At 48.0% G+C, this 14,817-nt stretch overlaps 1 protein-coding gene across 4 annotated transcripts in view; it reads left to right on the top strand.

Annotated features, from left to right (window-relative positions):
- The window catches only part of LOC106595272 (cytoplasmic protein NCK1), a 94,757-nt gene that overhangs the window by 58,225 nt on the left and 21,715 nt on the right, over window positions 1-14,817 (top strand). The window contains exon 1 of one of the 4 annotated variants that reach the window (XM_045710732.1): window positions 6-287. The exons of the other annotated variants lie outside the window; for them this stretch is intronic. Coding sequence (XP_045566688.1) covers window positions 254-287 — 34 coding nt within the window. The 5' untranslated portion in view covers window positions 6-253. Of the gene's footprint in view, window positions 1-5; window positions 288-14,817 lie in introns of those variants that run through there. 4 annotated transcript variants of the gene reach the window in all.

Raw genomic sequence — 14,817 nt, 5'->3', positions numbered from 1 at the left:
TCTGTGTCCTCCCTCTGAGAAGTCTGTACTGGGCTCAGCAGGCAGTTGGCTGAAGCCTCTCTCCTTGCTCTCTATTGGCTGTGTCAGGTCACATGTCCAGGGAGTGGGCTGCCTGTCCTGTTCCTGTTCCTCTCTCTGGTTATTCACAGAGAATAACGCTGTAGTGGAGAGAGAGAGAGAGGCCGCGAGAGAGAGACGGGCCAGGGGCGAGAGAGAGAGGCCGGGGGCGAGAGAGAGAAGGGGAGCGCCCAAAATGAACATGGCTAACCTCTTCAAGCACTTTTTCCGTGAGTTTTAGCATTTCTGGTCTTACCCAGATACTCTGGCTTTCTGGACAAATGTTTCTGGTGTGATTTTTTTTTTTTTTTACTTAGAAAAAGAGAGTTTTTGAAGTTCAGTATTTGTTTTCCTGTCCTTCTTCCTCCCTCTCTCTCTGATTTCTGTCTGGTTTAGGGACTATTACACAGTGTGAGAGAGCAGCAGTGTTGTGTGTTTAGGTCATTCATATATAGTTAGTTGGTGCTGTATGAATTGTTTTTAACCGAGCTGGTAAAACAGGGCGGATATGAGTCGGAAAGCCTGATGCTAAAGCCTGGGATTGCAGCCTAACACACACACACACACACACACACACACACACACACACACACACACGACCCTCTGTAATCCTACTTCATTTTTCTCTACTTGTACACTACACTGGAGTGGGCTGTAGTTTGTAGTCTATAGTGGGCTGTAGTCTATAGTGGGCTGTAGTTTGTAGTCTATAGTGGGCTGTAGTCTTGTGGTCTATAGTGGGCTGTAGTCTTGTGGTCTATAGTGGGCTGTAGTCTTGTGGTCTATAGTGGGCTGTAGTCTTGTGGTCTATAGTGGGCTGTAGTCTTGTGGTCTATAGTGGGCTGTAGTCTTGTGGTCTATAGTGGGCTGTAGTCTTGTGGTCTATAGTGGGCTGTAGTGCTGCAGTTTTACTGGATCGTTCTTATCCATGTTTTGGAACTGAACAGGAGTATTCGGTGAGATGACTAAGCAGTAAGCCAGGCTCGTGGGTTTCAGTCCGTAGAGGACATGTAATTTACGGGGGCTAGTCGTCAGGCTCCCCTGTAGCCCAGGGAGGGTCCCTGCTTGGAGGGTCCCTGGTTTGTGGGACAGTCCTCCCCCTCCCCTCCTCTCTCTTTACCCTCCCCTCCTCTCTCTTTACCCTCCCCTCCTCTCTCTTTACCCTCCCCTCCTCTCTCTTTACCCTCCCCTCCTCTCTCTTTACCCTCCCCTCCTCTCTCTTTACCCTCCCCTCCTCTCTCTTTACCCTCCCCTCCTCTCTCTTTACCCTCGTCTCCTCTCTCTTTACCCTCGTCTCCTCTCTCTTTACCCTCGTCTCCTCTCTCTTTACCCTCCCTCCTCTCTCTTTACCCTCCCCTCCTCTCTCTTTACCCTCCCCTCCCTCTCTTTACCCTCCCCTCCTCTCTCTTTACCCTCCCCTCCTCTCTCTTTACCCTCCCTCCTCTCTCTTTACCCTCCCCTCCTCTCTCTTTACCCTCCCCTCCTCTCTCTTTACCCTCCCCTCCTCTCTCTTTACCCTCCCTCCTCTCTCTTTACCCTCCCCTCCTCTCTCTTTACCCTCCCCTCCTCTCTCTTTACCCTCCCCTCCTCTCTCTTTACCCTCGCCTCCTCTCTCTTTACCCTCGTCTCCTCTCTCTTTACCCTCCCCTCCTCTCTCTTTACCCTCCCCTCCTCTCTCTTTACCCTCCCCTCCTCTCTCTTTACCCTCCCTCCTCTCTCTTTACCCTCCCTCCTCTCTCTTTACCCTCCTCTCCTCTCTCTTTACCCTCCCCTCCTCTCTCTTTACCCTCCCCTCCTCTCTCTTTACCCTCCCTCCTCTCTCTTTACCCTCCCCTCCTCTCTCTTTACCCTCGTCTCCTCTCTCTTTACCCTCCCCTCCTCTCTCTTTACCCTCCCCTCCTCTCTCTTTACCCTCCCCTCCTCTCTCTTTACCCTCCCCTCCTCTCTCTTTACCCTCCCCTCCTCTCTCTTTACCCTCGTCTCCTCTCTCTTTACCCTCCCCTCCTCTCTCTTTACCCTCCCCTCCTCTCTCTTTACCCTCCCTCCTCTCTCTTTACCCTCCCCTCCTCTCTCTTTACCCTCCCCTCCTCTCTCTTTACCCTCCCTCCTCTCTCTTTACCCTCCTCTCCTCTCTCTTTACCCTCGTCTCCTCTCTCTTTACCCTCGTCTCCTCTCTCTTTACCCTCCCCTCCTCTCTCTTTACCCTCCCCTCCTCTCTCTTTACCCTCCCCTCCTCTCTCTTTACCCTCCTCTCCTCTCTCTTTACCCTCGTCTCCTCTCTCTTTACCCTCGTCTCCTCTCTCTTTACCCTCCCCTCCTCTCTCTTTACCCTCCCCTCCTCTCTCTTACCCTCCCCTCCTCTCTCTTTACCCTCCCCTCCTCTCTCTTTACCCTCCCCTCCTCTCTCTTTACCCTCCCCTCCTCTCTCTTTACCCTCCCCTCCTCTCTCTTTACCCTCCCCTCCTCTCTCTTTACCCTCCCCTCCTCTCTCTTTACCCTCCCCTCCTCTCTCTTTACCCTCCCCTCCTCTCTCTTTACCCTCCCCTCCCTCTCTTTACCCTCCCCTCCCCTCTCTTTACCCTCCCCTCCTCTCTCTTCCCCTCCTCTCTCTTTACCCTCCCCTCCTCTCTCTTTACCCTCCCCTCCTCTCTCTTTACCCTCGTCTCCTCTCCTCCCCTTACCCTCGTCTCCTCACTGCTACAATTCTTCTTCAAAGGGCCTGATGGTTTAGTAATCCCACACTTTACTGTAGAGCAATAACTGCTCTACCTTCTCTCTCTGTGGTGTGTGAGAGAGAGAGAGCAAGCTGGTTGGGCCTAGTTGTGGTAAAGATACAGGCTAGATGTTTGATGAGAGGAGCTCATTAAAACCTTACATACCTGCTAACTAAACTATCAGAACTTTTAGGTGGTTAAACATTACAATCATTAGGAGCCTGGTTCTCTCCCTTTCTGTTTTCCTCCCCCCCTCTCCCTACCCTCTCCTTCTGTTTTCCTCCCCCCCTCTCCCTACCCTCTCCTTCTGTTTTCCTCCCCCCCTCTCCCTACCCTCTCCTTCTGTTTTCCTCCCCCCTCTCCCTACCCTCTCCTTCTGTTTTCCTCCCCCCTCTCCCTACCCTCTCCTTCTGTTTTCCTCCCCCCCTCTCCCTACCCTCTCCTTCTGTTTTCCTCCCCCCTCTCCCTACCCTCTCCTTCTGTTTTCCTCCCCCCTCTCCCTACCCTCTCCTTCTGTTTTCCTCCCCCCCTCTCCCTACCCTCTCCTTCTGTTTTCCTCCCCCCCTCTCCCTACCCTCTCCTTCTGTTTTCCTCCCCCCTCTCCCTACCCTCTCCTTCTGTTTTCCTCCCCCCTCTCCCTACCCTCTCCTTCTGTTTTCCTCCCCCCCTCTCCCTACCCTCTCCTTCTCCCTTTCAGTTTTCCTCCCCCCTCTCCCTACCCTCTCCTTCTGTTTTCCTCCCCCCCTCTCCCTACCCTCTCCTTCTGTTTTCCTCCCCCCTCTCCCTACCCTCTCCTTCTGTTTTCCTCCCCCCTCTCCCTACCCTCTCCTTCTGTTTTCCTCCCCCCTCTCCCTACCCTCTCCTTCTGTTTTCCTCCCCCCCTCTCCCTACCCTCTCCTTCTGTTTTCCTCCCCCCCTCTCCCTACCCTCTCCTTCTGTTTTCCTCCCCCCTCTCCCTACCCTCTCCTTCTGTTTTCCTCCCCCCTCTCCCTACCCTCTCCTTCTCCGTTTTCCTCCCCCCTCTCCCTACCCTCTCCTTCTCCCTTTCAGTTTTCCTCCCCCCTCTCCCTACCCTCTCCTTCTGTTTTCCTCCCCCCCTCTCCCTACCCTCTCCTTCTGTTTTCCTCCCCCCCCCTCTCCCTACCCTCTCCTTCTGTTTTCCTCCCCCCTCTCCCTACCCTCTCCTTCTGTTTTCCTCCCCCTCTCCCTACCCTCTCCTTCTGTTTTCCTCCCCCCTCTCCCTACCCTCTCCTTCTGTTTTCCTCCCCCCTCTCCCTACCCTCTCCTTCTGTTTTCCTCCCCCCTCTCCCTACCCTCTCCTTCTGTTTTCCTCCCCCCTCTCCCTACCCTCTCCTTCTGTTTTCCTCCCCCCCTCTCCCTACCCTCTCCTTCTGTTTTCCTCCCCCCCTCTCCCTACCCTCTCCTTCTGTTTTCCTCCCCCCTCTCCCTACCCTCTCCTTCTGTTTTCCTCCCCCCTCTCCCTACCCTCTCCTTCTGTTTTCCTCCCCCCTCTCCCTACCCTCTCCTTCTGTTTTCCTCCCCCCTCTCCCTACCCTCTCCTTCTGTTTTCCTCCCCCCCTCTCCCTACCCTCTCCTTCTGTTTTCCTCCCCCCTCTCCCTACCCTCTCCTTCTGTTTTCCTCCCCCCTCTCCCTACCCTCTCCTTCTGTTTTCCTCCCCCCCTCTCCCTACCCTCTCCTTCTGTTTTCCTCCCCCCCTCTCCCTACCCTCTCCTTCTGTTTTCCTCCCCCCTCTCCCTACCCTCTCCTTCTGTTTTCCTCCCCCCTCTCCCTACCCTCTCCTTCTGTTTTCCTCCCCCTCTCCCTACCCTCTCCTTCTGTTTTCCTCCCCCCTCTCCCTACCCTCTCCTTCTGTTTTCCTCCCCCCTCTCCCTACCCTCTCCTTCTGTTTTCCTCCCCCCTCTCCCTACCCTCTCCTTCTGTTTTCCTCCCCCCTCTCCCTACCCTCTCCTTCTGTTTTCCTCCCCCCTCTCCCTACCCTCTCCTTCTGTTTTCCTCCCCCCCTCTCCCTACCCTCTCCTTCTGTTTTCCTCCCCCTCTCCCTACCCTCTCCTTCTGTTTTCCTCCCCCCTCTCCCTACCCTCTCCTTCTGTTTTCCTCCCCCCTCTCCCTACCCTCTCCTTCAGTTTTCCTCCCCCCTCTCCCTACCCTCTCCTTCTGTTTTCCTCCCCCCTCTCCCTACCCTCTCCTTCTGTTTTCCTCCCCCCCCTCTCCCTACCCTCTCCTTCTGTTTTCCTCCCCCCCTCTCCCTACCCTCTCCTTCTGATTTCCTCCCCCCTCTCCCTACCCTCTCCTTCTGTTTTCCTCCCCCCCTCTCCCCACCCTCTCCTTCTCCCTTTCTGTTTTCCTCCCCCCTCTCCCTACCCTCTCCTTCTGTTTTCCTCCCCCCCTCTCCCTACCCTCTCCTTCTCCCTTTCTGTTTTTCTCCCCCCTCTCCCCACCCTCTCCTTCTCCCTTTCTGTTTTCCTCCCCCACCCTCTCCCTACCCTCTCCTTCTGTTTTCCTCCCCCCCTCTCCCTACCCTCTCCTTCTCCCTTTCTGTTTTCCTCCCCCCTCTCCCTACCCTCTCCTTCTCCCTTTCTGTTTTCCTCCCCCCACCCTCTCCCTACCCTCTCCTTCTCCCTTTCTGTTTTTCTCCCCCCTCTCCCCACCCTCTCCTTCTCCCTTTCTGTTTTCCTCCCCCCACCCTCTCCCTACCCTCTCCTTCTCCCTTTCTGTTGACCCTGTCCTTTCGTCGTTCTCACCCTCCCTGTTTCTTGGTCTGCTGAGGAACATTCAGACGCTGCAGTTTGAAACGTCCATGGTGTTTCCTCCAGTTATTGAATTATGATATATGAATTAATGTTTATTATTATATTCCAGCACCTATTAAAACTGTCTTGTTATAACTGTTAAGGCCCTGTGGAATGATGAGGAATTTGAAAGCTGTATGGTGTAGGTTAACTTACTGTAAATTTGAGAAATTATGTGACTTAAACTGAACAAAAAGATAAATTACCAAGTATATGAATGATTTAACTCTTTCATTGAATCAGATGGCTCATTTACCACAAAACCTTTTGATGTTGTCAATTATATGAATGATTACTTAATTGGCAAAGTGGGCAAACTTAGGCAGGAAATGCCCACAATAAACAGTGAGTCATCATATTCATGCATAAAATAACAAGTAATGAAAGAAAATCATTGTAATTTAGTATTTCATAAAGTTAGTGTGGGAGAGGTGGAACAATTTATTGTTATCGATCAATAATGACAAACCTCCTGGCATTGACAACTTTAGATGGAGAGTTACTGAGGATGGTATCTGACTCTATAGCCTCTCCTATCTGTCATATCTTTAATCTGGGCCGAGAGGAAAGTCTTTGTCCTCAGGTGTGGAGGGAAGCCAAAGTTATTCCGCTACCCAAGAGTGGTAAAGCAGCCTTTACTGGTTCTAACAGCAGACCTATGCCAGGTGTTAGCAAATTGTTGGATAAAATTATTTTTGACCAAATGCAATGCTATTTCTCTGTAAACAAATGAACAACAGACATTCAGCATGCTTATAGAGAAGGGCACTCGACATGTACTGGCACTGACACAAATGACTGATGATTGGTTGAAAGAAATCGATAACAAGATGATTGTGGGAGCTTGTACTGTTAGATTTCCGGATCAGCCTTTGATATTATTGTTGTTGTTAAAAAAAACGTACGTGTTATGACTTTTCAACCTCAGCTCTGAATCCACAATCTATCTATCTATCTATCTATCTATCTATCTATCTATCTATCTATCTATCTATCTATCTATCTATCTATCTAATAGAACTCAAAGGGTTTTCTTTAGTAGAAGCTTCTCTAATGTTAAACATGTAGAGTGTGGTGTACCGCAGGGCAGCTCTCTTGGCCCTTTTACATTTGTACATTTTTATTAATGACCTGCTACTGGCATTAAACAAAGTCTGTGTGTGTATATGTATGCTGACGAGCAACTACAGCTAGGTAAACTACTGCAATCCTAAACAAAGAGTGGCTGGCTAGTCATAAACTAGTCCTGAACATTCTTAAAACTAAAAGTATAGTGTTTGGTAAAAAAAATAATTCCCTAAGTTCTAAACCTCAGCTGACTCTGAAAATGTCCACAAAGCATGTCCTGCAGGCTCTAGTTTTATCTTATCTTGATTATTGTCCAGTCGTGTGATCCAGTGCTGCAAGGAAAGACCTAGTTAAGCTGCAGCTGGCCCAGAACAGAGCATCACGTCTTGCTCTTCATTGTAATCAGAGGGCTGATATTAATACTATGCATGCCAGTCTCTCTTGGCTAAGAGTTGAGGAGAGACTGACTGCATCACTTCTTCTTTTTATAAGAAACATTAATGTGTTGAAAATCCAAAATTGTTTGCATAGTCAACTTACACACACACTTACCCCACCAGACATGCCACCAGGGGTCTTTTCACAGTCCCCAAATCCAGAACAAATTCAAGAAAGCGTACAGTATTATATAGAGCCATTACTGCAGGGACCTCTGTTCCATCTCATGTTGCTCAGATAAACAGCAAACCTGGTTTAAAAAACAGATAAAGCAACACCTCACGGCCCAACGCCTCTCCCCTATTGGACCAGATAGTTTGTGTGTGTGTATTGATATGTAGGCTATTGGACCAGATAGTTTGTGTGTGTGTATTGATATGTAGGCTGTTGGACCCAGATAGTTTGTGTGTGTGTATTGATATGTAGGCTATTGGACCCAGATAGTTTGTGTGTATTGATATGTAGGCTATTGGACCCAGATAGTGTGTGTGTATTGATATGTAGGCTATTGGACCAGATAGTTTGTGTGTGTATTGATATGTAGGCTATTGGACCCAGATAGTTTGTGTGTGTATTGATATGTAGGCTATTGGACCAGATAGTTTGTGTGTGTATTGATATGTAGGCTATTGGACCCAGATAGTTTGTGTGTGTATTGATATGTAGGCTATTGGACCCAGATAGTTTGTGTGTGTGTATTGATATGTAGGCTATTGGACCCAGATAGTTTGTGTGTGTGTATTGATATGTAGGCTATTGGACCCAGATAGTTTGTGTGTGTGTATTGATATGTAGGCTATTGGACCCAGATAGTTTGTGTGTGTGTATTGATATGTAGGCTATTGGACCCAGATAGTTTGTGTGTGTGTATTGATATGTAGGCTATTGGACCCAGATAGTTTGTGTGTGTGTATTGATATGTAGGCTATTGGACCCAGATAGTTTGTGTGTGTGTATTGATATGTAGGCTATTGGACCCAGATAGTTTGTGTGTGTGTATTGATATGTAGGCTATTGGACCCAGATAGTTTGTGTGTGTGTATTGATATGTAGGCTATTGGACCCAGATAGTTTGTGTGTGTGTATTGATATGTAGGCTATTGGACCCAGATAGTTTGTGTGTGTGTATTGATATGTAGGCTATTGGACCCAGATAGTTTGTGTGTGTGTATTGATATGTAGGCTATTGGACCCAGATAGTTTGTGTGTGTGTATTGATATGTAGGCTATTGGACCCAGATAGTTTGTGTGTGTGTATTGATATGTAGGCTATTGGACCCAGATAGTTTGTGTGTGTGTATTGATATGTAGGCTATTGGACCCAGATAGTTTGTGTGTGTGTATTGATATGTAGGCTATTGGACCCAGATAGTTTGTGTGTGTGTATTGATATGTAGGCTATTGGACCCAGATAGTTTGTGTGTGTGTATTGATATGTAGGCTATTGGACCCAGATAGTTTGTGTGTGTGTATTGATATGTAGGCTATTGGACCCAGATAGTTTGTGTGTGTGTATTGATATGTAGGCTATTGGACCCAGATAGTTTGTGTGTGTGTATTGATATGTAGGCTATTGGACCCAGATAGTTTGTGTGTGTGTATTGATATGTAGGCTATTGGACCCAGATAGTTTGTGTGTGTGTATTGATATGTAGGCTATTGGACCCAGATAGTTTGTGTGTGTGTATTGATATGTAGGCTATTGGACCCAGATAGTTTGTGTGTGTGTATTGATATGTAGGCTATTGGACCCAGATAGTTTGTGTGTGTGTATTGATATGTAGGCTATTGGACCCAGATAGTTTGTGTGTGTGTATTGATATGTAGGCTATTGGACCCAGATAGTTTGTGTGTGTGTATTGATATGTAGGCTATTGGACCCAGATAGTTTGTGTGTGTGTATTGATATGTAGGCTATTGGACCCAGATAGTTTGTGTGTGTGTATTGATATGTAGGCTATTGGACCCAGATAGTTTGTGTGTGTGTATTGATATGTAGGCTATTGGACCCAGATAGTTTGTGTGTGTGTATTGATATGTAGGCTATTGGACCCAGATAGTTTGTGTGTGTGTATTGATATGTAGGCTATTGGACCCAGATAGTTTGTGTGTGTGTATTGATATGTAGGCTATTGGACCCAGATAGTTTGTGTGTGTGTATTGATATGTAGGCTATTGGACCCAGATAGTTTGTGTGTGTGTATTGATATGTAGGCTATTGGACCCAGATAGTTTGTGTGTGTGTATTGATATGTAGGCTATTGGACCCAGATAGTTTGTGTGTGTGATTGATATGTAGGCTATTGGACCCAGATAGTTTGTGTGTGTGTATTGATATGTAGGCTATTGGACCCAGATAGTTTGTGTGTGTGTATTGATATGTAGGCTATTGGACCCAGATAGTTTGTGTGTGTGTATTGATATGTAGGCTATTGGACCCAGATAGTTTGTGTGTGTGTATTGATATGTAGGCTATTGGACCCAGATAGTTTGTGTGTGTGTATTGATATGTAGGCTATTGGACCCAGATAGTTTGTGTGTGTGTATTGATATGTAGGCTATTGGACCCAGATAGTTTGTGTGTGTGTATTGATATGTAGGCTATTGGACCCAGATAGTTTGTGTGTGTGTATTGATATGTAGGCTATTGGACCCAGATAGTTTGTGTGTGTGTATTGATATGTAGGCTATTGGACCCAGATAGTTTGTGTGTGTGTATTGATATGTAGGCTATTGGACCCAGATAGTTTGTGTGTGTGTATTGATATGTAGGCTATTGGACCCAGATAGTTTGTGTGTGTGTATTGATATGTAGGCTATTGGACCCAGATAGTGTGTGTGTGTATTGATATGTAGGCTATTGGACCCAGATAGTTTGTGTGTGTGTATTGATATGTAGGCTATTGGACCCAGATAGTGTGTGTGTGTATTGATATGTAGGCTATTGGACCCAGATAGTGTGTGTGTGTATTGATATGTAGGCTATTGGACCCAGATAGTGTGTGTGTGTATTGATATGTAGGCTACATGTGCCTTTAAATGTTTTATTATTTTTTGTTTTGTGAGGACCCCAGGAAGAGTAGCTTCTGCTTTTTGCAACAGCTAATGGGATCCTAGTAAAAGACCAAATAACCTCATTCTCTCACTCCCCCCTCATTCTCCCTTTCTGTTTCCTGCCTTGTTCTCCCCAGCGAGGGAGCGGAAGCTCTAATTTGAGACACATTTCTCCCGAGGAGCAGCAACAGGAAGTGAGGGGGAGGCAGATGGCCGGGTCTGTTGAAGAACAGCTTAGCTCCATAAACCTGATAGACACATAGTGGAAACATCCACACCACCATTTGGGGCGGCAGGTAGCCTAGTGGTTAGAGCGTTGGGACAGTTACCGAACGGTTGCTGGATCGAATCCCTAAGCTGACAAGGTAAAAATATGTCATTCTGCCCCTGAACAAGGCAGTTAACCCACTGTCCCCTGGGTAGGCCGTCATTCTATATAAGAATTTGTTCTTAACTGACTTACCCTAGTTAAATAAAAAAATATATAAAAATTGTCTGCTGGATAGATCACAACTACTGCATTAGTCTATAACCCTAGGAGAAGTCTCTATGGGCCGACCCTAGGAGAAGTCTCTATGGGCCGACCCTAGGAGAAGTCTCTATGGGCCGACCCTTGGATAAGTCTCTATGGGCCGACCCTAGGAGAAGTCTCTATGGGCCGACCCTAGGAGAAGTCTCTATGGGCTAACCCTAGGAGAAGTCTCTATGGGCTAACCCTTGGAGAAGTTGATATAACCCTAGGAGAAGTCTCTATGGGCCGACCCTAGGAGAAGTTGATATAACCCTAGGAGAAGTCTCTATGGGCTAACCCTAGGAGAAGTCTCTATGGGCTAACCCTAGGAGAAGTCTCTATGGGCCGACCCTAGGAGAAGTCTCTATGGGCCGACCCTAGGAGAAGTCTCTATGGGCTAACCCTAGGAGAAGTCTCTATGGGCCGACCCTAGGAGAAGTCTCTATGGGCCGACCCTTGGATAAGTCTCTATGGGCTGACCCTAGGAGAAGTCTCTATGGGCCGACCCTAGGAGAAGTTTCTATGGGCCGACCCTAGGAGAAGTCTCTATGGGCTAACCCTAGGAGAAGTCTCTATGGGCCGACCCTAGGAGAAGTCTCTATGGGCCGACCCTAGGAGAAGTCTCTATGGGCTAACCCTTGGAGAAGTCTCTATGGGCTGACCCTAGGAGAAGTCTATGGGCTGACCCTAGGAGAAGTCTATGGGCTAACCCTAGGAGAAGTCTCTATGGGCTAACCCTAGGAGAAGTTTCTATGGGCTAACCCTAGGAGAAGTCTCTATGGGCCGACCCTAGGAGAAGTCTCTATGGGCCGACCCTAGGAGAAGTCTCTATGGGCTAACCCTTGGAGAAGTCTCTATGGGCTAACCCTTGGAGAAGTCTCTATGGGCTGACCCTAGGAGAAGTCTATGGGCTGACCCTAGGAGAAGTCTATGGGCTAACCCTAGGAGAAGTCTCTATGGGCTAACCCTTAGACAAGTTGATATAACCCTAGGAGAAGTCTCTATGGGCTAACCCTAGGAGAAGTTGATATAACCCTAGGAGAAGTCTCTATGGGCTGACCCTTAGACAAGTTGATATAACCCTAGGAGAAGTCTCTGTGGGCCAACCCTAGGAGAAGTTGATATAACCCTAGGAGAAGTCTCTATGGGCTGACCCTTAGACAAGTTGATATAACCCTAGGAGAAGTCTCTATGGGCTAACCCTTAGACAAGTTGATATAACCCTAGGAGAAGTCTCTATGGGCTAACCCTAGGAGAAGTTGATATAACCCTAGGAGAAGTCTCTATGGGCTGACCCTTAGACAAGTTGATATAACCCTAGGAGAAGTCTCTATGGGCTAACCCTAGGAGAAGTTGATATAACCCTAGGAGAAGTCTCTATGGGCTGACCCTTAGACAAGTTGATATAACCCTAGGAGAAGTCTCTATGGGCTAACCCTAGGAGAAGTCTCTATGGGCTGACCCTAGGAGAAGTTGATATAACCCTTGGAGAAGTCTCTATGGGCTAACCCTAGGAGAAGTCTCTATGGGCTAACCCTAGGAGAAGTCTCTATGGGCTAACCCTAGGAGAAGTCTCTATGGGCTAACCCTAGGTGAAGTCTCTATGGGCTAACCCTTGGAGAAGTCTCTATTGGCCGACCCTAGGAGAAGTCTCTATGGGCCGACCCTAGGAGAAGTCTCTATGGGCCGACCCTAGGAGAAGTCTCTATGGGCTGACCCTTGGATAAGTCTCTATGGGCTGACCCTTGGATAAGTCTCTATGGGCCGACCCTAGGAGAAGTCTTCATGGGCCGACCCTAGGAGAAGTCTCTATGGGCTAACCCTTGGAGAAGTTGATATAACCCTAGGAGGACTCTCTATGGGCCGACCCTAGGAGAAGTCTCTATGGGCCGACCCTAGGAGAAGTCTCTATGGGCTAACCCTAGGAGAAGTCTCTATGGGCTAACCCTAGGAGAAGTCTCTATGGGCTAACCCTAGGAGAAGTCTCTATGGGCTAACCCTAGGAGAAGTCTCTATGGGCTAACCCTAGGAGAAGTTGATATAACCCTAGGAGAAGTCTCTATGGGCTAACCCTTAGACAAGTTGATATAACCCTAGGAGAAGTCTCTATGGGCTAACCCTAGGAGAAGTTGATATAACCCTAGGAGAAGTCTCTATGGGCTAACCCTTAGACAAGTTGATATAACCCTAGGAGAAGTCTCTATGGGCTAACCCTAGGAGAAGTCTCTATGGGCTGACCCTAGGAGAAGTCGATATAACCCTAGGAGAAGTCTCTATGGGCTAACCCTAGGAGAAGTTGATATAACCCTAGGAGAAGTCTCTATGGGCTAACCCTAGGAGAAGTCTCTATGGGCTAACCCTAGGAGAAGTCTCTATGGGCTAACCCTAGGTGAAGTCTCTATGGGCTAACCCTTGGAGAAGTCTCTATGGGCTAACCCTTGGAGAAGTCTCTATGGGCTAACCCTAGGAGAAGTCTCTATGGGCTAACCCTAGGAGAAGTTGATATAACCCTAGGAGAAGTCTGTATGGGCTAACCCTAGGAGAAGTCTCTATGGGCTAACCCTAGGAGAAGTTGATATAACCCTAGGAGAAGTCTCTATGGGCTAACCCTTAGACAAGTTGATATAACCCTAGGAGAAGTCTCTATGGGCTAACCCTAGGAGAAGTTGATATAACCCTAGGAGAAGTCTCTATGGGCTAACCCTAGGAGAAGTTGATATAACCCTAGGAGAAGTCTCTATGGGCTAACCCTAGGTGAAGTCTCTATGGGCTAACCCTTGGAGAAGTCTCTATGGGCTAACCCTTGGAGAAGTCTCTATGGGCTAACCCTAGGAGAAGTCTCTATGGGCTAACCCTAGGAGAAGTCTCTATGGGCTAACCCTAGGAGAAGTCTCTATGGGCTAACCCTAGGAGAAGTCTCTATGGGCTAACCCTAGGAGAAGTCTCTATGGGCCGACCCTAGGAGAAGTCTCTATGGGCTAACCCTTAGACAAGTTGATATAACCCTAGGAGAAGTCTCTATGGGCTAACCCTTAGACAAGTTGATATAACCCTAGGAGAAGTCTCTATGGGCTAACCCTAGGAGAAGTTGATATAACCCTAGGAGAAGTCTCTATGGGCTGACCCTTAGACAAGTTGATATAACCCTAGGAGAAGTCTCTATGGGCTAACCCTAGGAGAAGTTGATATAACCCTAGGAGAAGTCTCTATGGGCTGACCCTTAGACAAGTTGATATAACCCTAGGAGAAGTCTCTATGGGCTAACCCTAGGAGAAGTCTCTATGGGCTGACCCTAGGAGAAGTTGATATAACCCTAGGAGAAGTCTCTATGGGCTAACCCTAGGAGAAGTTGATATAACCCTAGGAGAAGTCTCTATGGGCTGACCCTTAGACAAGTTGATATAACCCTAGGAGAAGTCTCTATGGGCTAACCCTAGGAGAAGTCTCTATGGGCTAACCCTAGGAGAAGTTGATATAACCCTAGGAGAAGTCTCTATGGGCTAACCCTTAGACAAGTTGATATAACCCTAGGAGAAGTCTCTATGGGCTAACCCTAGGAGAAGTCTCTATGGGCTGACCCTTGGATAAGTCTCTATGGGCTGACCCTTGGATAAGTCTCTATGGGCTGACCCTTGGATAAGTCTCTATGGGCCGACCCTAGGAGTATTCTTCATGGGCCGACCCTAGGAGAAGTCTCTATGGGCTAACCCTTGGAGAAGTTGATATAACCCTAGGAGAAGTCTCTATGGGCCGACCCTAGGAGAAGTCTCTATGGGCTAACCCTAGGAGAAGTCTCTATGGGCTAACCCTAGGAGAAGTCTCTATGGGCTAACCCTAGGAGAAGTCTCTATGGGCTAACCCTAGGAGAAGTCTCTATGGGCTAACCCTAGGAGAAGTCTCTATGGGCTAACCCTAGGAGAAGTCTCTATGGGCCGACCCTAGGAGAAGTCTCTATGGGCTAACCCTAGGAGAAGTCTCTATGGGCTAACCCTAGGTGAAGTCTCTATGGGCTAACCCTAGGAGAAGTCTCTATGGGCTAACCCTAGGAGAAGTCTCTATGGGCTAACCCTTAGACAAGTTGATATAACCCTAGGAGAAGTCTCTATGGGCTAACCCTAGGAGAAGTTGATATAACCCTAGGAGAAGTCTCTATGGGCTAACCCT

This window comes from Salmo salar, chromosome ssa29, assembly GCF_905237065.1.
Source record: "Salmo salar chromosome ssa29, Ssal_v3.1, whole genome shotgun sequence".
Classification (NCBI taxonomy): Eukaryota; Metazoa; Chordata; class Actinopteri; order Salmoniformes; family Salmonidae; genus Salmo; species Salmo salar.
Note: the sequence above shows the minus strand (reverse complement) of the source record. Positions and strands in the feature narration are given on the sequence as shown.